The sequence below is a fragment of the Nelumbo lutea genome, chromosome 7 (genome assembly GCF_056320005.1).
Source record: "Nelumbo lutea isolate HS-2025 chromosome 7, American lotus-T2T, whole genome shotgun sequence".
Lineage (NCBI taxonomy): Eukaryota > Viridiplantae > Streptophyta > Magnoliopsida > Proteales > Nelumbonaceae > Nelumbo > Nelumbo lutea.
Window position 1 is genome coordinate 60,409,867 of NC_142690.1, and position 24,253 is coordinate 60,434,119.

The following is a 24,253-nucleotide window of genomic DNA, read 5'->3' on the forward strand; positions in this document are numbered from 1 at the left end:
TTCAAAATGTGACAATCCAGTACCTGAGCTTTCAAAATGTGACAATGTAGTACCTACCATTAACCAGTCCGTTAATCAACCATTAAGTGACATTTGAAAAGTAAAAAATGCCCTAAGTATGCCATATAATTCTCTTTATCAACCAACCAAACTTTGACAATAAAATAATCAATACCAAATTTTAGACTCTTCTAAATAATCACCAACTTTTTTAAATAGAAGAGGCTAGGATTTGGGACTATTCAGTTTTTTATCAATGTTTGGATGGTTGATAAAAAAAAATTAGATGACATTCGAAGGACATTTTTGACTTTTCAAGTGTCACTTAACGAGTGATTAATGACAAATATTAAATTGTCACATTTTAAAAGTTTGGATATTGAATTGTTGCATTTTAAAGTTTAGAGACCAAATTGTTACTCTAACCAAAATAAAGTTACTAATTGTAAATTTTCCTTAAAATCTAACATAATAATCGGATACTATCGTATCTATATGGATGCGGATAGAAATTTGAGAGTCCAGATCTAACGTAATAATCTAAGTCTAGATCCGTTTACAGCCCTAGATGTGAGATGTGAGGAGCGTTCGATGAGGAAGAGATCCGGAGTCCTCTTACACACGATTTCGCTATCGCTCTCGCGCTGCGTCGGGACACTTCAGGGCGCTTTCTCTACAAGAAGCAGGGGCGCCGGCTTCTTTCCTTTGCTTTCCAATCCCTACTTCGTAACTTCGGTTATAGAGAGAGAGCCGATACCGGAGGCGGAGGGAGTACATACACCTCTCTCTCTCTCTCGATCCTTAAGAGCACCGCCGCTTTCTGTGTGAGCAACCCAGCTTTCAATCAATGGCAAAGAAGAGAAGTAGACAACAACATCAGCAGCCGTTTCTCGCAGATGAATCCACTGCTTCAAAGAAGCGACCACGATCGCCCAAACAACACCAGAAAGAAGAGAAGGTACTCTCTATCTCCTCTTCTCCTCCCTCTCTCTCTGTTCCTCTATGGCTGTATTATTCATTTAATGTTCTTTTCTCTCTGCAGCTCATCTCGTCTGGTATGAGCTCTAAAATTTTGAAAGAAGCCCTGATTCAGCAAAAGGAAATCCAAGATGAGGCGGAAGGCCAGAATCCTAACTCTTTCTCAGCCATAACTGAAGAACCGAATGCGGCTTTGGACGATGCCGGAGAAGAAGACATTGACGCCTTCGACGGCTTCTCAGAAACTCTAAGTCAATATGGTGCTTATGAAGTGAGAATAGTTCCTCTCTTTGCAGCCTCGCAATTATGAGAGATTTAATTCGGTCCAGTTTTAGTGATTTTACTATTTCGAATAATGTAGGAAGAGATCGACGAAGATGAGGAGAGACTGTTGGAGGCGTTTATGTCGAAGGACGCCAAACCACAATTTACATTGGCGGACCTCATCATTAAGAAAATCAAAGAAAAAGATGCAGAGGTCTCTTCAGGTAGTTCAATTTTAGTTATTTATATTTGCCTTTAGTCAACCACAGAAACAACATGGCGATGAATAATGACTTTCACTTCCGACGTCTGATTTCTCGTGTTCTTAAGGTTCTGATTATGTATACAACTTGAGAATTTTAAGGCATACACGCTTTTGTCTCTTCAGAAGTTCTGGAATTCGAAAGAATTCTCATTTTGAGTTGAAGTGTATGGCGTCTTAGCCGCTCTTGTAGGGCCTTGGGTTCATTGTTCTCATGTTGAACATAGTCTGTTTCACTTAGATGAGTTTGCTTGGTTTGTACATGCCCACTGGTATCGTTTATTGCTGATTTTGCAATTTCATTAAATAAGTCCCTTTAGATAATTCGCAGGCACAATTTTTCTTACATCCTTCCGTGAGTGCAGTCCATGAAGGCAATATGGAAACTCTCTGGTACTTATCATGCTTCATGTATTTATGCCATCAGATTAAAACATGTTCTCCAATTTTTTTGCATCCTTCAGATTTGAATTTTCTGTGAATTAAAATATATAGTTAAGGTGATCAAGTATGTGGTTGGTATAGATACTAACATCTTAAATGGGGTAATTAACTAATAACTAATTATTCCCCCTTTATATGTTGGTTTTAATGTGTTAACTCATTTTGGGTTGGTTGGAATGTAAAGCTAAAAGTTATGACTCTTAATCCCTGTGTATGTGTATTTTCCCTTGACAGTGTTAAGTTATCATGTAATCATTACTAGTTTAATTTGCTGTTGTTGTTTTTAATCATGGGGCTACACAACGGGGGTTACTCATCCCCCCAGACCCATAAATCCCCAACCCTGGTGAAGGAAGGATTCAATCCCAAGTCTCTGCTACAACCAGCCTGAGACTTTCTTTACAGTTCACAACTTAGATGGAGTTATTATTGTTACATGTATACATTACTTTATTCATTACCTAACCACTTCAATTATACCAGAAGAAACACAGCTGCCACTACTGCAGTTCAATCAATAACTCTTGCTAGTTTTTTGCTACTTGGGGTTGTGGAGTACTAGGCTTGCTGTAGGAAAATTTAGGATTACTGAGACTGAGAGGGAAGGATCTACATTTGGGTCATCCTAAGGGTGTCTCGCTGAGAACTTTGGGGTGTCAATTGTGTTGTTGACTACTCAGATGCTGAAGGATCTAATAAAGTGTTAAGCAGTGTGTTGGTAACTCGTCTGAAAATCTTTCCTCTCTTATAAAGTATTGATATGCTCTATACTCAAAAACAGTACAATACTCCTTTTTTTATATTTTTTTGGTCTGAGAATTTAGAGATCTGTACCTACACATGATTATTAGTATTTTAACTAATACATATTCAATGTAACGGGGACCCTGAAAATTGATATGTATTGTACAATAATTACTGATATATTGCGGTACCTTGAACCTTGGTCTCAGCCAAGGGGAAAAAAGCAATACACACACAAACACACACCCACACCCACACCCAGAAAACAGAATTTTCTTGAAGATGACTAGATACAGAGTACTACTAGAAGTTGTGAAAAGAAAACAACCCCATTACAGAGTTAACCCCAAGAAATTACCACTGTGGCCCAAACATTTGCTATCTTGAACTCCTTTCTTAGCTAAACTATTTTCCAAACTGTTAACATCTCTTCTGATCCATCTGATTCAAATATTTATGTCTTTTGAAAGCCATTTAAAGTGCCTGAATCAATTTCACAACTGCCAGCTCACTCCACTTTTTTTCAGCCAACCCACCACAATCTTCGAGTCACCTTCAATGATCAGCTGACCAACTCTCAATTCCTTGGCTTTCTCATTCCCAGATACTGCTGCTAGGTATTCAGTTCTTACTGAGTCACTTTGTGTGGTTGGGCCTGAAAACAAAGCACATATAGTATCACCATCATCTCTAAACACCCCTCCAATTCCCAAGAGGCCTAGATTACCTAAACTGCTACCATCAAAATTCAATTTCAAGGTGACCAAACCTCTGAACATTTTTTTGTTTCCTAGAGGAGTCAGCTATAGCCTCCCAACTCCTGAAAAAATCCCCCACCTTAAAATCAAAAAAAAGTTTCAGGGTAACCCATTGTGCAAATCTAAAAGTAATGAACTCTATCACTGTTTCCTTCTCTCCTTCTCTCCAAAGATTCTTGTTTTTCTTTCTTCCTGTCCAGATCACAGCTGCTCTTGTTCATCTCCACAAAATCGTGCCTCTCCTTTTTGTGCACCTCAACACAAAAGGGCTAAACAACTCTCCAAACTGGTAGGGGGTATTGTATGGTTGTATTTTATGTGCTTATTTTTTTGCTTTACCTCCTTTATTTGGCATCTTCTTGTGCTTTATATAATTCTACAACAATTCTTTCGTAGTTGGTATAAAATAAACTATGATTATCTTCCATCCTCTCTTTATTGGTTTTTTTTTTTGGTACTTGAAACTAGACCTGTTCATGGGCCGGCTCGGCCCGGCCCAACACCCGGACGGGCTTGAACATGCTTATAGGCCCGTGGGCTTAAATTCGGGCCAAAAGCCCGGCCTGCAATAAATTCGAGCCGGGCTAGGGTTTTGTCAAAATAGCCCGGCTCGAGCCCGGCCATATGGGGCAATCTGGCAGGTATTGGTGGAATTTTGCCTGCATTTGGTGATTTGGTCCCTGATTCATGTTCATTTTAGATGATCAATGTTAATAGTCTGATAGGTTTTAATTTGATTCAGTTCAAGTTTACCTGTATTTCATAATTGTGCATCATAGCCAACAAAACCCTTTTGTTTTAATGTGTCTGCTTACTGTAGGGTGCAAATATTTTTAAACATCGGTGTTTAGATACATGACAGTTTCCCCTCCCTTCTTCCCTCCTTTTTGAGGAACTAGTAATGCACTAACTCTTTTTCTTTGATTGTTTGCAGAAGCACGGCCCCTTCCTAAATTGGACACGAAAATCATGGATTTATACAAAGGGTATTTGGGCCATTTTATTCTTATCATCGCCATTTTCTTTTTGGTTGATAACGTTACACTAGTTCTTATCAAAATGGTACATAACTTGCAGAGTTGGTGAATGGCTTAGTAAGTACACATCTGGTAAAATGCCCAAAGCATTTAAACATATTGCCACATTGGAACTCTGGGAAGATATGCTATACTTAACTGAACCTGAGAAGTGGTCACCTAATGCGATGTACCAAGCCACAAGAATCTTCTCTTCCAACATGGGCGTAAAGAAGGCCCAGCGCTTCTACAAGCTTGTCTTACTCCCAAGGATTAGAGAAGACATCCGAAAGAACAAGAGACTCCATTTTGCTTTATATCAATCATTGAAGAAATCTCTTTATAAGCCAGCAGCTTTCTTCAAGGGGATCTTGTTTCCACTATGTGAGGTATGTAAAAATACTTGAATAATTCTCAATAGAAATGACTAGTAACCTACTGATTTAAGTATTATTCCCAAAAGGAGCTATATTATAGTCCAAAACATGAGATCATGCCTTGATGTCTATGCAGTAATTGTATAGAGCTGCTATAATTGGCATTTCCAATCTGCTACAAGATGGGAAAAGAAATGTGTTCCAAGTTTCACAGGATGGAGAATTGAAAAAAAAAATTCAAGACTAAAAAAAAAAGATTCTTGTTGCCTAAATTTATTAGGTTGTCAGACTAGCATAGACATGCCTTGAAACGAGTAAACAACTCAATAGGGAGCTAAACATGGCTATGGACTCACAGAGCAGCAAAGTTGCTGATCCACTTGCTAGGCAAGGGGTTGATAGGGAACAGTTGTACTGGGTGTCACTACATAGTGTTTTCTTTTTTTTTTTTTATATATAAAATTCTTATAAACTGGAAAGGGGTTAGGTATCAGGCGAGCATAACATTCCAGCCGGTTGTTCTTTTTCTTGTCTAATGTATACTTCACCCATGTTGTTTTTTGTGTTTAAATATTTGTTCTCACCACTATCATGTGATAAACTGCTATATATTAACCAGTTACAGTCAAGAAGCATAATGATTGGTTCCTGGTCCTATTTTTTTATATTATTATTATTATTATTATTATTATTATTATTATTATTGTTATTGTTATTGTTATTATTATTTTTGTTCTTTATACATTGGATTTGATGTGCCTAGAAGTAAGAATTTCATTCTTGATGTATAGTCAGGAACTTGCACTCTCAGGGAAGCTGTCATCATTGGAAGCATTATCCAAAAAGTCTCAATTCCATTGCTTCATTCAAGGTACTAGAATCTCTGTTGATGGGTAATAGTGAAATTTTATTAATTGAGAAACTGATTTCAAGGTACTAGAATTTTTATCTATGTTCCAATTTTTTCTGATGATGATGTACAACTAAGACTTTATGAACTATTTGGGGTTTTCTGTGTCCATCCTTTTCTGTTTTTCCAGACTGTCTAGTGGTCTATGTGTGTGCATGTACATGCATATATTTATTGAATCTGATATATTTTGTAGCTTTTAGTGCACTCTGGTGATGTTTATGACTACTCATTCTCCTTTTTGTATTTGTAGTCTGCTTAATGATATGCATTTGTTCATTCATAAAAAAATGATATGCGTTTGTAACTTCTAGTACATACATCTCATTTCTCAAATCTTGCTTTCTTAGCTTTTGATGCATGCTCAGAGATGTCTAAAACAATTTTCTAAATGGGCTTGCAGTGCTGCACTATTGAAGATCGCAGAGGTGGAGTATTGTGGCACAACTAGGTATTCAAACTTAAAACCTTTACAAGAATGCACTGGCTAGTTGATGTTTTGCCTGCAATGTCTAAAACTACCCGGTGCTGCATTGTCATTTTCACTACACTGGAATTGTTCAGCACTTGAGCTAAAAGAGGAAAGGATGCGATCTATCTGAGAGTGATAGAAATAACCATTAATTTTATTAATTATGGAACTTAATGATACATATGTACAACACCCTTGTAGGGAGATAGCTTCTTCTATCTCTACTCTTTTTTTAATTAAAGATTTGTGCTCTCCCCACCCTTGCTTAGCTAATTCATGTACTGTACTATTCAGAGTGATATGTTTCTTATGTTCCAGTTTTTTAGATTTTAGTGTCATCAGTGCTGATGCATCAAAATAAATTTAAATTCAATGGAAAGGCATTAAATATAAATTCAAAGGAAAGGGACAAATGCTTGGAACTCTTAGTAGTGAAAATTGAAAAATAGATATCTTGTTCCTATTATTCTATTTGCTGCTATGAACCTTTCTTTTCAGCTCTGATGTTTATTTCTAATAACTAATAGAGGAGTTCCTTTTGGATTTTAACCCTTACCAATATTATTTGCACATTTTGTTTCAATCATAGGACAATGTTTAGACATGTTAGACCTCTTCTCTTCTTATATGGACTCCATCAATATGAAAAAGTGGAAATTATGTGACAATGTATAAGGGATTGGTCCTTTGGAGCATTTGGTGTGAAATGAATGCCGGAATTTTCTACAACATGGAGCAAGAGGTTAATGCCTTAATTGACACAAGTGTTATCAAATCATCAACTAGTGAGTTGAGGGCCAAACCGACTGCATCACTAACTACTTGGTCGATATCTGTGATGCAGTTGCCTAGGACTACTAAGCATTAACTAGTCAACCTAGTCAACCACAAATTCATTTTAAAACTTTATTTGTTTGTTTTATCTCTAATTATTTGAAATAATCTGGAATATGTTTACATTTTATTATATTCATGCTGTCGCTTTAAATTTTTGTTATGAAACATGATTGGATGATGTTATAAAATAGAAAAAGGCATAAAATAAAAGAAGTCAACTGAGGAGTTCATTTAAGTTTTCTTCTAATCAGTGGGTGTGTTGGTAAGGAGTTGACACAATCAAAGACCATATCTTATATGGTAAAGGATGCATTTATTCTTTGTAAAACAATGGCTGTGATTTCCTGCTAGCCTGTACAGCCTAACCTTTTCTTCGTTTGCAAAACCAAGACTGTAGATTAAATGTTCAATATCATTCTTTTCTTACATATTGTTGTTGATATTAACCTATTTATGGGGTTTTGCATTAATATCTTTAACTTAGAATTTATCTTTATTTATCGATCAGTTAGTGCCTTACGCCTTGGCAGTGATTAGCCATTTCATCAACTAGAGAGGACAAAATGGCTAGTCATCACTTAATCGCATTGATAACACTGATTGACACTATTATGGTATGAGTAGCACACTGGGTGCTGAGTCTGCTGACTAGAGTGGAGTTCAAAGATGGTGGGTTCTATATTAAGAGGATAATTGGCAGTGCCCAGTTGTGCACCTTAGTGAGGCTTAGATTGCACTGGTAGAAGGAAAGTTAAACTCAGATTTGGTAATTGTTGTCTAGGTAATCCAAGCATTCAGGGGTAGGTGGTCTTGTAAGAGACCACACGAGTATTAGATTTGATCTTTTTGGGCCTACTGGGTGAATGTACATCCCTAAGAGCAGAATTTCTTTCTCTACTTCAAGGACTTGCGGTTCTCAGCAGGTTGCAATTGCCTAATTGTGAAAGGAGACTGTCAGGCAATGATTGGTTAGCTTTACTTAAGCATGGACCTGGGCCCTTGGACACTTGGTTAGGGAAAGAGATCTTTGGCACCCAATATGAACTGCATGCTTGGATCAATTCCAAGATTGGGTGATGAACTTGTAGATTCATTTGCAGGGGAATAAGTAACATGGGCATAATTGGATTGGGGAGCACCTGGTCAGTGGGTGGACTTGTGATGTTATTGCACCAAATGTCCTTTTCCTTGGCAGCATGCTGCTGTTTTGTATTGGTCCCTTTCCATTCAAGTAATAGGGAGTGATGGGGTTTTCCTCTCCCTTTTTACTTCACCATTTGAATAAAATTCTCAAATTATTGTTGCCGATCAAAGAAAGAAAAGCCAACAATCAGATAAGTTGTTAATAAACCTTAGTATGTCAGTTTATTTGGCTGGTTTTGTTGTAGATACTACTACTAGTTTCTTTTCCATTAAGTGCAAAATGTCATGGGGTTATTGGGATTTTTTTTTCCGTTTAATGTAATATATGTGTAAAGTCACACTCTATTTACAACTGGTTTATCCTTTTCATTTTGTAATAGTTTGACACACAAGGCAGTATGTCAGTATTTCCTCTTATTCTAATCTACTGCAGTTATTTCATCAAGCTTCTCCTGGAAAAGAAATATGCTTTGCCTTATCGTGTACTTGATGCTGTTGTTGCTCATTTTATGAGATTCCTCGATGATACAAGGACGATGCCTGTAATTTGGCACCAGACACTTCTTGCATTTGTTCAGAGGTTAGTGGTTCCTCCGTGATGCATCTTTCTGTAGTGAGTGCTTATGTTCTATCTCTTATAACTAATGTTTGGGATTCTAGTTCAGAGGTTCATGTTCATGTTCTATTTCTACACAAAAGGCTTTTGCATGCTAGTATTTCTTCTTGCTTGGATTTGTTGCAATTCTCTTTTCTGTGAAACGCAATTGTTTGCTAAGAGTGGAATACCCGTAGGTACAAAAATGGACTAAAGGAGCAGGACAAAGATAATCTTGAACGTCTAATTCAGTACCAATATCATCATTTGGTAAGGGAATTAAACCTTTAACAACTCTACTACTTTATCTTAATATAATTATATGGTGATATTGTTCTTTGATTTTCTGTATTATAGGTTACACGGGAAATCCGTAGGGAGCTAAATGCTTGCCGTGAAAAGTCTGATCCTATGTCACTTAATATCCTTTTGTTTGATAATGGATTACAAATTTTTATGACTGGTTTTTGTTTCCAAGCTTTTTATTTTTTTATCAGTTCAATGCTTTTTTCCTTTTCTATTCATACCTGGATTCCTACGATTCGTCATCCACAACTAAAGTTTTTAAGGTTGGTATTTTTACCATTCAATAGGTTGTCTAAGGAGGATTTTATGGGTGTACCAACTTATGGAAGGCGATTTTTTCTTTAGCGTAGTTGAGAGCAAAGGAAATAAATAAATGAACAACAAACTTGTGCTACCACCCTAGATGGTCTCAGAAGCCAACTACACCAAACTACCTCTAACTTGCTCTTTGAGAAACCCATCCATTCATTAACTGCTTTTTCTCAATTTGCAATGCACTGCCTTATTTTTCACAAATTTCTAGGTTCTCATGTGTTGTGTATTAGGATTGTTGTAAATGACGTACTTGTAACGAGCTGTGTTATATTTTGGTATAATTTTAATACATGTTCAATCAAGACAATCTATCCATACTTGTTTATGCATTTTTTATGGCCAGGTTCAGATTTTTATTAGGATAATAATCAAATAAGGTAACGACTCTTGTTTCCTTAACAACCTCTTACCATCTCCTGTTGCCATAATTAATAAAACAATTGAAGAAGACAGGTTTGATATTCCCGAGGTTCCCATGGAAGAGGATTGAATTGTTTGATAAATTGCTACAGGCATCCAGGTAATATGCCGTTTTCTACATGATGCTTTTCTATTTATTGTGTTGGTTGTATAATCCGTACAAGTGGTAGGGAATTTCCTTCTCCCCCTTTATTTGGTGGGTTGGGGGGGGGGTGTTCGAAATCTTTCAATAGTTATATGTAATAGAATACTCTCAAGCTGATTGATTTACAATTTTGTCACAGGGTTTTATTAAATCTAACAGGATGAAGGAAATGGAAATACTATTTTGGTCCAATGTATTGGGGATAATTAAGTTCATTTGAGTTAAATAGACATCCAGAGCTTAGCTGTGCGGTTATAGCCTGGAAATCAGTCACATTGAATACCACAATCGTGAGACAAATTTGTTTGAAAATTTTGACTTTCCGTGGGGAGTATTTTCCCTCTAATCAAGTTCTATAACCTATATGTAATGCTGCTTGTATGGATGATGAAATACTTGGTAGAAATTTTTTGAGAATTACGAAGAAAAGTTTTACAAACAGAAAACACTTCAGAGATAGAAAAGTTGGCACTCATCTGTATTCCCATCCGGTTATGTAATTGGAATTCACATGATTTAGAATGCCCTTTTCTCTGGGTGTCATATTACTGGTAGGGGCAAGGTTCAAAATATCGATATACCCGATACGTTTGTATGGGCATATCGGGCGAATCGATACAGCTTTTGGTGCTCTTTTTTTTATTTACTTTTGCAACTGGTTCAGGGGAGCCAGTTTAGGCCTTCTCCACACCCTGAACCGGTCAGACCCCCGATACGTATCGATACAGCTTTTCATCTACTGTAGGGGCATATCGGAGGGGTCCCGGAATGATACGTATCGGACGATACGTGTAGATACTTTGAACCTTGGGTAGAGGCAAGTAGGTGTATTGACACAACGCACACACAAGGCAACAAGCGCCTATATTTGTTTGATGGAATGCCTCCATCCATCAGTTGTAATTATTCCGTATCGACTAGATGTTACAGAGGTTGTTTTTTCATGTCTTGGCTGCTTGTACACAATCCAGTTCCAGTGGAAACAGCCTCTGTTTTTTCCTGTGAGATGAACTTTTCTTTGGATTCTCGGTTACCCATTAAACATTAAAATGTTGATTGTTGATTAAAGATTGGAGTGATCAACATGTCTTGGCTGCTTGTACACAATCCAGTTCCAGTGGAAACAGCCTCTGTTTTTTCCTGTGAGATGAACTTTTCTTTGGATTCTCGGTTACCCATTAAACATTAAAATGTTGATTGTTGATTAAAGATTGGAGTGATCAATGATTTGTAAACGTGGACCAGAGAGGTCATGGTGTATTAGGGACATCATGCCACGCCCATGGGCAATTGAACAATTTGAGCAGGTCAAGCCGACAGCTTTGCCAAAAAGTGACCTGAGTCCTGAATAACGTCCGTTAGGTTCTCTTGGAATTTGGAAGATCAACTCGTAGGGGGTGGTGTAAATGGAGAGAATTCCATCAAGAGAATTTGATATGCAAATTTAATTCGATTTGATTACGTTAAATCTGGAATTCGAACTTGGATTTTTGGATTTTGTTTATATGAAAAAAAAACTATTCAAACTATTCCTGTTTGGGGGAGATTATCCAAGTAAATTATTACAAGGTTCAAAATATCGATATGCCCGATATGCGGCATATCAGGCAAATTGATACTATTATTTTAGTTCTTTTTTGAAACCGGTTAAGCCGGGCTGGTTTAAGTCTCTTCCATCCCCTGAACTGGTTTGACCCCCCGATACACCCACTATAGGGGCATATTGGTGGGGTCTCGGAACGATATATATCGGCTAATAGGGGCCGAAATGTGTTGATACTTTGAACCTTCGTTAAAATAGAAAAATCAATTATCTTTTAATCACTATATGGACAATACGTAACCACTAATCAGCATAGAGTAAATTATTACTCTATGGTTTGAATTATCTTAATCAAGCTGACATTCAATCTAATGGTGTGTTATCAGGTGAATGAGTTTGCAGAAAATTCGGATTTGATCTTCACAAAACCGTTCTCACACCATCTTCACAGCCACTATAGCTGTGCATTGAGAATATCTCCTGTGCACAACACTCCCCCACAGAGTGCGCCCACAACCCATCCCCTCTGCATTGCGAACATTTCCTGTGTTTGTCATGAGAAGATGTTCCCAGGTGGGCTGTAGGGGCACTCTCTGGGGAGTCGATCCCGTCTCTTTTCTTAATCGGCTCCTTGGTTAGAATGTGCAAGAGGTAACAATGCCAAGAATATGAGGTGTTAGTCGGTTGGCTCGTAAAGCCTCTTTGGTGGTTGTAGTGGAGGTTTGGGTTCGAATCTTATTTGCATTAGGGTTGGGGGATAGGTTACCTTGGTTGTGTAGCCCCATGGAGAAATAAATAAATAAATAAAGGCTAAGAATAACTGTAGGAATGAAAGTCAGGTTGCATCAAGGTTCAAAATATCGATACATAACGGGTTCAGCTTCTCCCCGGCCCGTTACGTTCATACAAGGGGTGTCTTGGGGTCTCGACCAGTTAAGAGGGTGGACAGACCTTAAATTCGCCCCTCTGAACTAGATAAAAAAAAAACTAAAAAAAGTAAAAAAAAGCTATCGATACTATCCGATACGCCATTACCAGCATATCAATATTTTGAACCTTGGGCTGGATTGAGATATGTTGAGGTCAAATCTATCTTAATCTCAATTGTTGAACGCCCAACCTGATGAGAGATTGGGTTGGGTTCAGGTTGTGTTTGATTTGTTCTGGGTTTTAATTTTTTTTTGTTAGAATTGTTATATCAAGGTTAACACGTAACTACGGTGATTTAGGAGTATTGTACTTTTTTTTGGGTAGAAGGGAGTATTGCACTTAGGATTCATGTAACCAACCTCATATATATAGTCGGGATACAAATTACATGATAATGATGATGATATCAAGGTATACTTTGGATATGCAAGGATACAATAGAAAATTAAGATACACATTAGAAGAGTGGGGAGGCTACTTTCCCCGAGGAGATCGCGGCGTGGACCGATCTTCCTTTGAATCAGGTCGCCTGCCGCGCCATAACACACGCTATGGTGGTAAATCAGATTTCGTCTACCTTCATTTTCTATCGCTTTTGCTGTTGTTGCTCACTTGTTTCTTTTGGTAGGTGAATTCTTCAATTCACGCCTTAGCAGCCCAAGTGGAGAGGAGCTCGCGACAGGCGCGAGCTGCTGAGGTTGCCGCCCATGCTGCTGAAGAGGCTTTCCGTGCTGCCGAGGCGAATACCCGAGCTACTGAGGCGGCCGCTTATGCTGCCGAAGAAGCTGCTTGCGTCGCCATGTTCAGGCAGGCGATGTCTCAGCGTGATGCCGAGGCCATGGGGGTAGTCGTCAAACACATGGCGGACTTGAAGTTGGACTTGCAACATCAAGTCGAATATCTTCAGGAGGACATCAGGGAGAAAACACAGATTTTTTCCCAAGGCATTGAAGATGCCAAGAAGAAGGCCGTTGAAGACTATATTGCCTCTCCGCGTTTTGACGATCTGATGGTGGATTCTTACAAAAGGGGGTTCAAGCTGAGCCGGTGGATGATCTGGAACACGTACGCCGACCTCGATGTTAGTGCCATATCCACTTCACGTATAATTCAAGAGATGGCCAATGCTGCCGATGGCGAGTCGGATTCTGAAGGAGGGGCAGGGCCTTCGGGTGTTGTTGAAGTGCCTTCTGATGGCGACGAAGTAGCCCCAGGCATGTAAAGATTTTTTTTTGAAGTGCCTTCTGATGGCCAATGTACTCCTGTTTCTTGCAACGGAATAGACAATCTTTTTGCCTAAATGTTCTTTTTCCCGAACTGGTTCTTTGTCGATCTGATAATATGCCACTCTCGTCTGGGTTATTGTACTTACGTGACCTGTTTCGGCGCTAAGGATTTTTTAGCGAACTGATTCTTTTGCCAAGCTGATAATATGCCCGACTTTTCTTTGCATGCTTACGCCGAGGTTCCTCTTGGCTCTGCATCATGGCCCTTAGGCCCTTGAAGCGATTTCATCCACTCCGCTTGGCGGTTTATAGGTAGTATCGCCTTAAGTGCACAATGTTCCATGCTCGAGGTACTTGTTTGCCTTCTAAGGTTTCGAGCTTGTATGCCCCCCCGAGCGCTCTCTTTACTTTATAGGGCCCTTCCCAGTTTGGTCCAAGTTTTCCTACGCCGAGTTCGGGCACCATAATCTTACGAAGGACCAGGTCACCGACCCGGAAGCTTCGCTGCTTTACTCTGGCATTGTAGTAGTGAGCTACCTGCTGCTGATAGGCCACTGTCCGGATGTGCGCGAGGTCCCTTACCTCGTCCAGTAAGTCAAGGTTGGTCCGTAACTCATCTCTGTTTGTCCGGTCGTCGTATGTTTGTAGTCGCAATGTTGGTTCTTCGATTTCTGCCAGGATCACTGCTTCAGTGTCGTAGGTGAGGTTGAAGGGGGTTTCTCCCATGGTGGTTTTTTCTGTAGTTCGGTGGGCCCATAAAACGCTTGGTAGCTCTTCAGCCCACAATCCTTTAGCTCGATCTAGACGTGCTTTCAGTCCACGCAGGATGGCTCTATTCATAACTTCCATCTGACCGTTTGCCTGCGGGTGCGCAACTGATGTGAAGTTCTGCCGAATCCCCATGTTCTGACACCACTCTTGGAACTTTATATCCTCGAACTGCTTGCCGTTGTCGAAAATTAGTACCCAAGGTAACCCGAAACGACATACTATGTTCTTCCAAAAGAAGTTCTGTATGTTTCGGGCCGTAACTGTTGCCAGAGGTTCGACTTCTATCCACTTCGTGAAGTAATCCACTGCCACAACTAGGAATTTTCTCCCCCCTGTTGCTGGGGGGAATGGCCCCAAGAGGTCGATGCCCCATTGTGCAAAGGGCCACGGGCTGGCGAGGTATTTGAGGCCGGAAGCAGGCTGATGGTGGATATTGGCGTGCTTCTGGCATTTGTCGCATTTTCTGACGAGCTCGACTGCTTCTGCCTTCATCGTTGGCCAGTAGTATCCTTGTCGAAGTGCTTTCTGGGTGAGTGCTCTGCCACCCAGGTGTCCACCGCATAGGCCTTCATGAGTTGCGGAGTACGAACTTGGCTTCGGCAGGTCGCAGGCAACGCAAGTAGGGGAGCGTGTAGGACCGTCGGTACAACCATTCGTCAATTATGACGTATTTGGCAGCCTGGCGTTGCACCCTCTTGGCCACATTGTGTTCTGCAGGGAGGGTTCCGTCTATCAAGAAGCTCGCGAGTGGGTCGATCCAGCTCGGCTCTGCTTCGAGGACGGGAGCGACCTCCTCTGCCCCCCGAGAATACTAGGCCGAGGTAAATTCTCTATGTACACGGTTCTCATGTTGTTGTGACTTGTGCTGGCTAGCTGGGATAGAGCGTTGACCTCAGTGTTCTCTGACCTCGGGATTTGTCTGATGAAGTGTGATTGGAAGTTGAGCAGGGCCTCTTTTACTTTCGCCAAATATGTGATCATAGAGAGCTTGCGTGCTTCATACTCGCCCGTGACTTGGTTGACCACGAGCTGGGAATCGCTGCAGATGACCAAGTGCTTTCCTCTTACCTTTTGTGCTAAGTTCAGCCCGACCATCAGTGCTTCATACTCTGCCTCGTTGTTAGATGCCTCGAACTCAAAGCATAGTGCGTATTCCAATTTTGTGCCGTCCGGGCCGCATAAGACTATTCCAGCCCTGCTGCCTTGCTGGTTCGAGGAATCATCTACGTGAAGGATCCAGGGCTCCTCATCCCAGTTCGCATTTCGCCTGACCAGGAGAGATGCCACACTTGCTGCTACTTCACGGGGTTCAGACTCTATTGGATCGGGAGTTCCGGGTTCACCCAAACTGGGGACCTCAGACTCAACCTGTTGGGCTTCGTGGCCGAAAGTGCACTCGGCAATAAAATCTGCCAAAGCTTGGGCTTTAATTGCGGTCCGTGGTTTGTACTGGAGATCGTACTCACTGAGTTCGATGGCCCACTTCGTTAGCCTACCGGAGACCTCGAGCTTCAGCAAGACTTGCCTTAGGTGTTTGTCAGTTAAGACGACAACTGTATGAGCTTGGAAGTACGGGCGGAGTTTCCGAGCTGATATCACCTATTTTCTCTATCTGCGGGTACCTCGCCTCTGCTCCCTACAGAATTTTACTAACATAATAGACAGGCCGCTGGACCCGGTCTACTTGTTTTACTAATACCGAACTGACCACTTCGTCGCTCGCCGAGAGGTACAGTTCTAAGACCACACCCTCCTCGGGTCTGGCTAAGGTTGCTACGGTGGCGAGGTAAGTCTTTAGCTCGTCGAACGCGAGCTGGCAATCTTGGGTCCATTCGAACCCTTTGCCTTTGATTGCCTTAAAGAAAGGTAGGCAGCGGTCTGCCGACTTGGACATGAAGTGGCTCAGAGCGGGTATGCGGCCGTTTAGCCTTTGAACTTCTTTTACTTTCCGAGGTGGTCTCATATCAAGGATGGCCTTTATTTTGTCAGGGTTGGCCTCAATACCGCGCCGGTTGACAATGTACCCTAGAAACTTACCCGAGGTGACACCGAAGACACACATGTTTGGGTTTAGTCCCATGTTATATTAAAGGCCGAAAAAGTTTGTTTACAAGTCTTTGAAAGGTCGCACCAGCATTCTTTAGCCCGAAGGGCATGACCTTGTAACAGTACATGCCGAACTTGGTAATGAAGCTGGTTTTTTCTTGGTTGGACTGGTCCATCTTGATCTGGTTGTATCCTGAATAGGCAGCCAGGAAGCATAGCAGCTCATGTCCCGAGGTCGCGTCCACTAGGCAATCAATTCAGGGTAGGGGGAAGCAGTCTTTTGGGCAAGCTCAGTTCAGGTCGGTGTAGTCGACACACATGCGCCACTTGCCCTTGGCTTTTTTCACCAGCACTGGGTTGGATACCCAGCTCAGGTAATGAACTTCCCTTATGAAGTCCGCTGCGATGAGCTTTTTGACTTCTTCGTCGATCGCCCTCCAGCGCTCCGGGGCTAAGATGCGTTTCTTCTGTCTAATGGGTCTCACTACAGGGTCAATGTTAAGCTTGTGAGTTATAAGGCCAGGGTAAATACCAGGCATATCTACCGCGAACCATGCAAAAATATCTAAATTTTGGAGTAAGAAACTTACCAGTTCAGTTCGCAAAGGCTCCTTGATGGAGGCACCGATCTAGAATGTTCGTGCCGGATCTGTAGCCGAGGTCGGAACTGCGACTGTTTCCTCAGTGGGCAAAGCTCATTCCTCTCCCTGCTCCGCAGGTCGCTCCAGTTCGAGGTCGTCGGCTGCCTTGGTTTTTCCCTTTAGGGCGGCGACATAGCATTTGCGGGACTCAAGTTGGTCGCCCCGCGCTACCCGTACACCGAAGTCCATTGGGAACTTCATTGCTAGATAAAATGTGGAGATTACAGCACACAGACTATGCGTAATTGGTCTTCATATTATGGTGTTGTATGGGGAGGGGGTCGCGAACACCAGAAAATCGTGGTTGAGTCTTACCGCGCATGGCCATGTGCCGACTTCCACAGGTACTATTATCTTCTCCAGGGGCCTGACTTCCTCTCCACTGAAGGCCACCAGAGGAGTGTGCACGGGTTTCAATTCGCTTTTCTGCAACTGCAATTGGTCGAACGCCGATTTGAATAGGATGTCCGCCGAACTGCGTGAGTCTACCAATATGCGCCGGACTTCAAAGTCGCTGATCCTTAGTTTTATGACGAGCGCGTCGTCGTGGGGGTAGTGAACACCTCGCGCATCGTCTTCTATAAAAACGATTGGTTCTTCCTTCTTCGGCCTCTTGGGAGGGTTCTGCTCCTCTCGGGCTGCTTCGCGAACTGACGTCCTTGCCGCCGCCGAAGTGCATCCTGCCACCACCGAACTGCCCACTATCACGTGGATGGTTCCCCGGACTGGCCTTTCTTCTGGGGGAGGTCGCTGCAAGGCTTCGGCCGGTCTGTTGCTCGACTCGGGGACATCCTTCCCGTGTTCCCTTTGCCGACTTGCTTTATTACTATTGTCATAATGTACAAAATTTCTTAAGTACCCGCGACGGATGAGTCCTATCTCGTCGCGGAGATTATTACATTGCCCGGTGCTATGACCATGATCTTTATGAAAACTACAATATAAATTTTTGTTCCTCTCGTTGGGGTTGCTCTTCAGGCGAGGTGGCCACTTTACGTAAGGGGCGTCCTTGATCGTCATCAGGATATCGGTCTGCCTTGTGTTCAATGGCGTGTAATCCGTCTGAACTGCTAAGGGAGCTCGGGACGGCTGGCTTGGCTTCGCCTCTCAGTTCTGGCCTCTTCTGTCGCTGGGGTTGGAGGGCTCGCCTTCTCTTTTTCTTTTTTCAACCCCGCCTTCGTTTCTCTAGTTGATCTCTTCCTTTGTTCTCATAAACTTGTCCGCGAGCTTGAGGAAGTTGGCCACGGTTGCTGGCTGGCTGGCCACCATGTGCCACTTGAACTCTTTGTGCGTCACCCCTCTTTTGGCCGCGGCGAGCTGTACCGCGGGGTCTAACCAAGGGATTTGCAAACATGCTTCATTGAACCGTTTGATGTAGCTCCGGATGGGTTCTCCCTCTCTTTGGATTACCCCGAAGATACTTTTCTCGGTTCTGGGACACCTTTTGCTGGTAACAAAGTGCACAGTGAAGATTTACACGAACTGGGGCTCGCTTCTTATTGACCCGGAAGCTAGGTTCTGGTACCTGGTGTGGACCACCCCTCTGAAGGTGGTGGTGAAGGCCATGCACATGCATGACTCGCTTGCCCTAGCGAGGTGCATTTGCGACTGGAACGCGTCGACGTGGTCGTTGGAGTCAAAGGACCCATCATACTTGTCTAGAGAAGGGAGTTTGAAATCTCTAGGCAAGGGGACTGCCAAAAGTTCTGCTCTGAAAGGGGGGAAGGATTTGAGAGAATGGGGATGGTTTTTACCTCACCCGAGCTCGTTTCTTCCTTGCCTCTGAGCTCGGGTAGCACACGGGTAGAAGTTTGGCGACTTCGCCGGTGCCTTCTTTGAGTGGGCCTGGTGCTGGCGCTGCTTGCCTCCGTGTTGCCGAGCTCGACGGGCCCGGAATGTTGGCCTGCTGCTAAGGCACTGAAGCGGTTCTCCGTGAGTGGGAACTCGGGCTTGGAGCGCCGGGGTGACTTCGTGGGCGAGGTTCTTGACCCACCTGCGAGCTGCGAGGCGGGGGTGATCATTCTTTGCTTACGGCCCGGGGATGAGGCCTAATTATTCGGGGGGTTCTATGGTCGGGAAACCTCTCCTTGGTGAGGTCGTCCACTTTGAGGGGAGGCCTTAACCGACTTTGAAACGGGGTGCCGGGGTGGAAGCAGTGATTGGTTCAAGGGTAGCTGAGGGAACTGTTGTTGATAATGGTGTTGGGAGAGGTGGTGCAACACCTGGTGTTGCTGGAGTTGGTGCTGCTGGAATTGCTGCATTTGGGCCTACATTGCCCGCATGCATTGCATGAGGTCATCTAGCTGGTTTTGACAGGTTGCTAGTGGGACAATAGTTGGTTCCGCGAAGTTCATTTCGATGGGGAGTGAAAGGGGAATGTTCAACGAGGGAGCGTTCAGAGGTGCCACCGCTTGTGGCACATTCAGACTTGGGATCCCATCCACTGAAAGGGGGATGGTGAACTACCCAATGCACACCGTCGGAACATGAAGTTGTTCTCCGGTGGTGGCTGTTTCGGTTTCACGTCCGGCACTGTTGGAGGAGGCCATTTCGGTGTTGGAGTGGGTGTTGGAGTTTTTGAAAGAAGGGTAGGTAAAAGAGATTTAGAGGGAGGCTTTTAGAAGCGTTCCCACAGACGACGCCAATTGATTGAGCGCAATCCGGCCGGTCTTAGCTGTCAACGAATTGGCCTCTGAACTAGAGCATCGAGGAGCCTAAAATGGGAAAGATGAGAGAACTCCAAGGGGAACCCGGTATGATAACTCCGAAGCTCAAGTCAGTAATCTCTCAAAGGCAAAGTGTAGACCAGATAGCGTAAAGTTCACATACCTTGTTTGTTGGGGGCAGGGGGCCTTTTATAACCACTTTGCGCACTCGCTCCGATGCCCTTGTCAGGTTGGTATGATTACCCTTGGGTCTGTCAATTCGGCCGTCTGTCCTTTCTGCTGGGACAGAACCGCACTGCCTAACCATCTCTCTAATGGGAGATGGCGGTGCCCGAAGGCGGTGGCAGGTGGCCGTTTAGAGTGCGGTCGTCAAGCGTCAGATCTCAAGTCAGTCAGGGGCGGCGCCCTCGGGTACAGACTTCCTCAGTGTCAGGCATAGTACGGTTTGTTTGGTTTTGGTGCCCTGAAGGTGATGTAGTGGAGTGGTGAGCGAGGCGAAGTCTTGAGTTCGGAGGCATGTATAGGGCCAGTCAGTTCGGCGAGGGGTATCCCGAGCTATTACAAGGCAGGCCAGTTCGGCGAGGTGTATCCCGAACTGTTACAAGGCTGGCCAGTTCGGCGAGGTGTATCCCGAACTGTTAAGGCAGGCTAGTTTGGCAAGGTGTACCCCAAACTGTCGCAAGGCGGGCCAGTTCGGCGAAGTATGTCCCGAACTGTTGCAAGGCTGACCAGTTCGGATTACTTTCTGGTTTGGGGCCAAGGGTGAGTTCGGGCCCCTAGTAAAGAGTTCGGACCGCTGGTTTCTCCCTTTGGTGCTCGTGCCTTAGGCTTGCTTTTGTGCCGAGCTGTTGCTTTTGGCACGTGTCGCATAACTGTGAGGTCGGGCCAAATCTTCATCAATTGCCCCCCACTCCTCGCGCCAATGGTCTTGCCCTGGTGCAGGGAGTTTTGCGAGGTGGTAGGTGGATTTGTCCCATTCTTTGGATCTTGACTGCGAGTTGCTTTTGCCAGGGTTCTTCGGTTCCGAGAAGGCAGGAAACGTGCCTATTGCTCATAAATGTTGACGGTCGTGACAGCGCACGTTTAAATTTTAAAAATTTGCGCCGCTAGGACGTGACAACGGGTCATTTAAATTTGATAAAAGTGCGCCACTACCGTTCTGAAGGGACGTGCGCTGGCGGTTTTGTCAGTTTCAGGGAGATGTGCGACGCGGTCAGTTTTAGAAAGACGTGCGCCGGTGCGACGTCGGTTTCAAAAAGACGTGCGCTGACATTTCGTTCTTTTCAGAAAGACGTGCGCCAATCACGTCTTGACCTCAGGGGACGTGCAGTTAGCGCGAATGTGGGTCGTCGGATCGTCTTTGATCTGCACGGTCGGTTCTTGGTTACTGTAACTATAAATAGTGGGGGACCCTAGTCGATTTGTCACTTCTGCGGTTTGCCTCTTGAGCTCGCGTCAAACTTTTTAGCTCGCGTCCAGGTTTCTCAGCTCGCGTCTAGGCTGATTATTTAGCCTTCAAAGTTTTTGGCTTGTTCCCGTCTCCAGAGCCTTGAAAACTTTCCGATGAGTACCTTCCTGAATGCACCTCTTTTCCTCGATCTCTAGATTTGATAGCTCAGACGACTCTTCAAGTAGGACTAATGTAGGTTCTACAAACCGAGCCGTATCCCCCAACTGCCTTAGTGATCCCGAGGTGGAACTTGAGGATGACTATGAACCCGTGGGCCGAGCCACTTCGGGCAGTTTGGCGTCTACCTCTCGTCGAGGTCGGATGCTAGACAGGTTTGGTCCCTCGGCCATGACGCCTGAGGGCTCCAATCTATACTCATGTCTTACAATCTGCCTGGGGGGTATACATATTTCATTCCCTCGGGTAGTTTTCCTTGGGAACATGGTCCTGACGAGATCGTGATTTTTCGAGAGCAGCTCGCCGCGGGGCTTCGACTGCCTTTCCACCCCCTTTTAGTCGAAGTCATAAACCACTTTGGTGTTACCATTGGCCAGTTTCATCCAAACTCTATTTGGAACCTAGTGGGGACAGCCTCCCTTTTTTGCGAGCAGAATTTACCTTTAGACTTGGAGATATTCTCCTCCATCTTGATGCTCAAAAGACAAGCGGGTTCTCTTCCTGGGGGAAGACGGGCGTATTACCTTTCTCCTCGCCCGGGCTTTACGCTTTTGCACGATTTTCCTAATAAGGTCCCGACGTGGAAGCGGGACTACTTCGGCGTGCGCAGTGCGCAAGGATGGCCCTTTCAGACCGGGTGGTGTGAGGCAGCTCCAGATTCTGGTGTCACTCTCAACAAAGATACGATGAAGGGCCTCCGGCAATGGGAACAACAAGGTTTAAAGTGCCATGAGTACTTGACGGAGGCCAAGCTTATTGCGGCCGGCCTGAGTTCGGGTAGGTTTCTAGTTCTGTGGTTTCATGCTTGCTTTGTTCCTTCATTTTTTCTGATGTCGAACTCGTTTCTACAGTTGTGATGGATGCAGAGAGAACTCGTGGGGGGCGCCTGTTCCAGAGCATGAAGAGGAGGAAGCGGGTCGCCAAGCGAACGTACCAAGCTGCCCCCGGATGAGGAGCCTCAAGTTCCAGGCCACACGCCGGAGGATCTGCCCAGGGAGCCCTAGGTGTCTCCGCCGATGCATGAAACTACCGGGGCGCCTTACGCTAAGACCACTCATACGGGTGCTCCTGCATACTCCAGTGCTCCTGCTCACTCTAGGTCCGCTCATACGCGAGTTGAGCCCTCGGGCTCGGGAGCTCAAGGGGAGTTAAGGAGCGTGTTGACGCCGAACTACGCTCTTCAGAAGAGTAGGGAGGCTACTTTCCCCAAGGAGATCGCAGCGTGGACCGATCTTCCTTTGAATCAGGTCGTTTTCCGCACCATAACACACGCTATGGTGGTAAGTCAGATTTCGTCTGCCTTCATTTTCTATCACTTTTGCTGTTGTTGCTCACTTGTTTCTTTTGGTAGGTGAATTCTTCAATTCACGCCTTAGCAGCCCAAGTGGAGAGGAGCTCGCGACTGGCGTGAGCTGCTGAGGCTGCCGCCCATGCTACTGAAGAGGCTTTCCGTGCTGCCGAGGCGAATACCCGAGCTGCTGAGGTGACTGCTTATGCTGGCGAAGAAGCTGCTCCCGTCGCCATGGCCAGGCAGGCGATGTCTCAACGTGATGCCGAGGCCATGGCGATGTCTCAACTTGCAGAATCAAGTTGAATATCTTCAAGAGGACATCAGGGGGAAAACGCAGATTTTTTCCCAAGGCATTGAAAATGCCAAGAAGAAGGTCGTTGAAGACTATATTGCCTCTCCGTGTTTTGACGATCTGATGGTGGATTCTTACAGAAGGGGGTTCAAGCTAAGCCGGTGGATGATCCAGAACATGTACCCCAACCTCGATGTTAGTGCCATATCCACTTCGCGTATAAATCAGGATTTGGCCAATGCTGCCGATGGCGAGCTGCATTTTGAAGGAGAGGCAAGGCCTTCGGGTGTTGTTGAAGTGCCTTCTAATGGCGAAGAAGTAGCTCCGGGCATGTAAAGATTTTTTTTTGAAGTGCCTTCTGATGGCCAATGTACTCCTGTTTCTTGCAACGGAAAAGACAATCTTTTTGCCTAAGTGTTCTTTTTCCCTAACTGGTTCTTTGCCGACCTGATAATATGCCACTCTCGTCCGGGTTATTGTACTTACGCGACCTGTTTCGGCGCTAAGGATTTTGTAGCGAACTGATTTTTTTGCCGAGCTGATAATATGCCCGACTTTTCTTTGTTTGCTTACGCCGAGGTTCCTCTTGGCTCAACATCATGGCCCTTAGGCCCTTGAAGCGATTTCATCCACTCCGCTTGGCAGTTTATAGGTAGTATCACCTGAAATTCACAATGCTCCACGCTCGAGGTACTTGTTTGCCTTCTAAGGTTTCGAGCTCGTATGCCCCCCCGAGCGCTCTCTTTACTTTATAGGGCCCTTCCCAGTTTGGTCCAAGTTTTCCTACGCCGGGTTCGGGCACCATAATCTTACGAAGGACCAGGTCAACGACCCGGAAGCTTCGCTGCTTTACTCTGGCATTATAGTAGTGAGCTACCTGCTGCTGATAGGCCACTGTGCGGATGTGCGCGAGGTCCCTTACCTCGTCCAGTAAGTCAAGGTTGGTCCATAACTCATCTCCGTTTGTCCGGTTGTCGTATGTTTGTAGTTGCAATGTTGGTTCTTCGATTTCCTCCGGGATCACTGCTTCAGTGCCGTAGGTGAGGTTGAAGGGGGTTTCTCCCATGGCGGTTTTTTCTTTAGTTCGGTTGGCCCATAAAACGCTTGGTAGATCTTTGGCCCACAATCCCTTAGCTCGATCTATACGTGCTTTCAGTCTGCGCAGGATGGCTCTATTCATAACTTCCGTCTGACCATTTGCCTGCGGGTGCACGACTGATGTGAAGTTTTGCCT

The 24,253-nt window shown here is 44.2% G+C and overlaps 1 protein-coding gene across 1 annotated transcript; it reads left to right on the forward strand.

Moving 5' to 3' along the window:
- Positions 1–521: 521 nt before the first annotated feature.
- Positions 522–10,432, forward strand: LOC148846627 (bystin-like protein). Its single transcript, XM_088954405.1, has 12 exons — positions 522–958; positions 1,043–1,249; positions 1,340–1,466; positions 4,385–4,436; positions 4,528–4,855; positions 5,635–5,714; positions 6,157–6,204; positions 8,639–8,785; positions 8,998–9,070; positions 9,158–9,221; positions 9,832–9,941; positions 10,126–10,432. The coding sequence occupies exons 1-11, from the start codon at positions 848–850 to the stop codon at positions 9,909–9,911; spliced, it is 1,317 nt and encodes a 438-aa protein (XP_088810531.1). The 5' UTR covers positions 522–847; the 3' UTR covers positions 9,912–9,941; positions 10,126–10,432.
- Positions 10,433–24,253: the final 13,821 nt, after the last annotated feature.

What these genes read in the sequence shown, in the direction of transcription:
- LOC148846627 (XM_088954405.1), top strand. Translation starts at nt 848, where the DNA reads ATGGCAAAGAAGAGAAGTAGACAACAACATCAGCAGCCGTTTCTCGCA. An exon ending in TCTTGTTTCCACTATGTGAG is followed by an intron (nt 4,856 to 5,634) that starts GTATGTAAAAAT and finishes CTTGATGTATAG; the next exon opens with TCAGGAACTTGCACTCTCAG. An exon ending in ATTCCATTGCTTCATTCAAG is followed by an intron (nt 5,715 to 6,156) that starts GTACTAGAATCT and finishes ATGGGCTTGCAG; the next exon opens with TGCTGCACTATTGAAGATCG.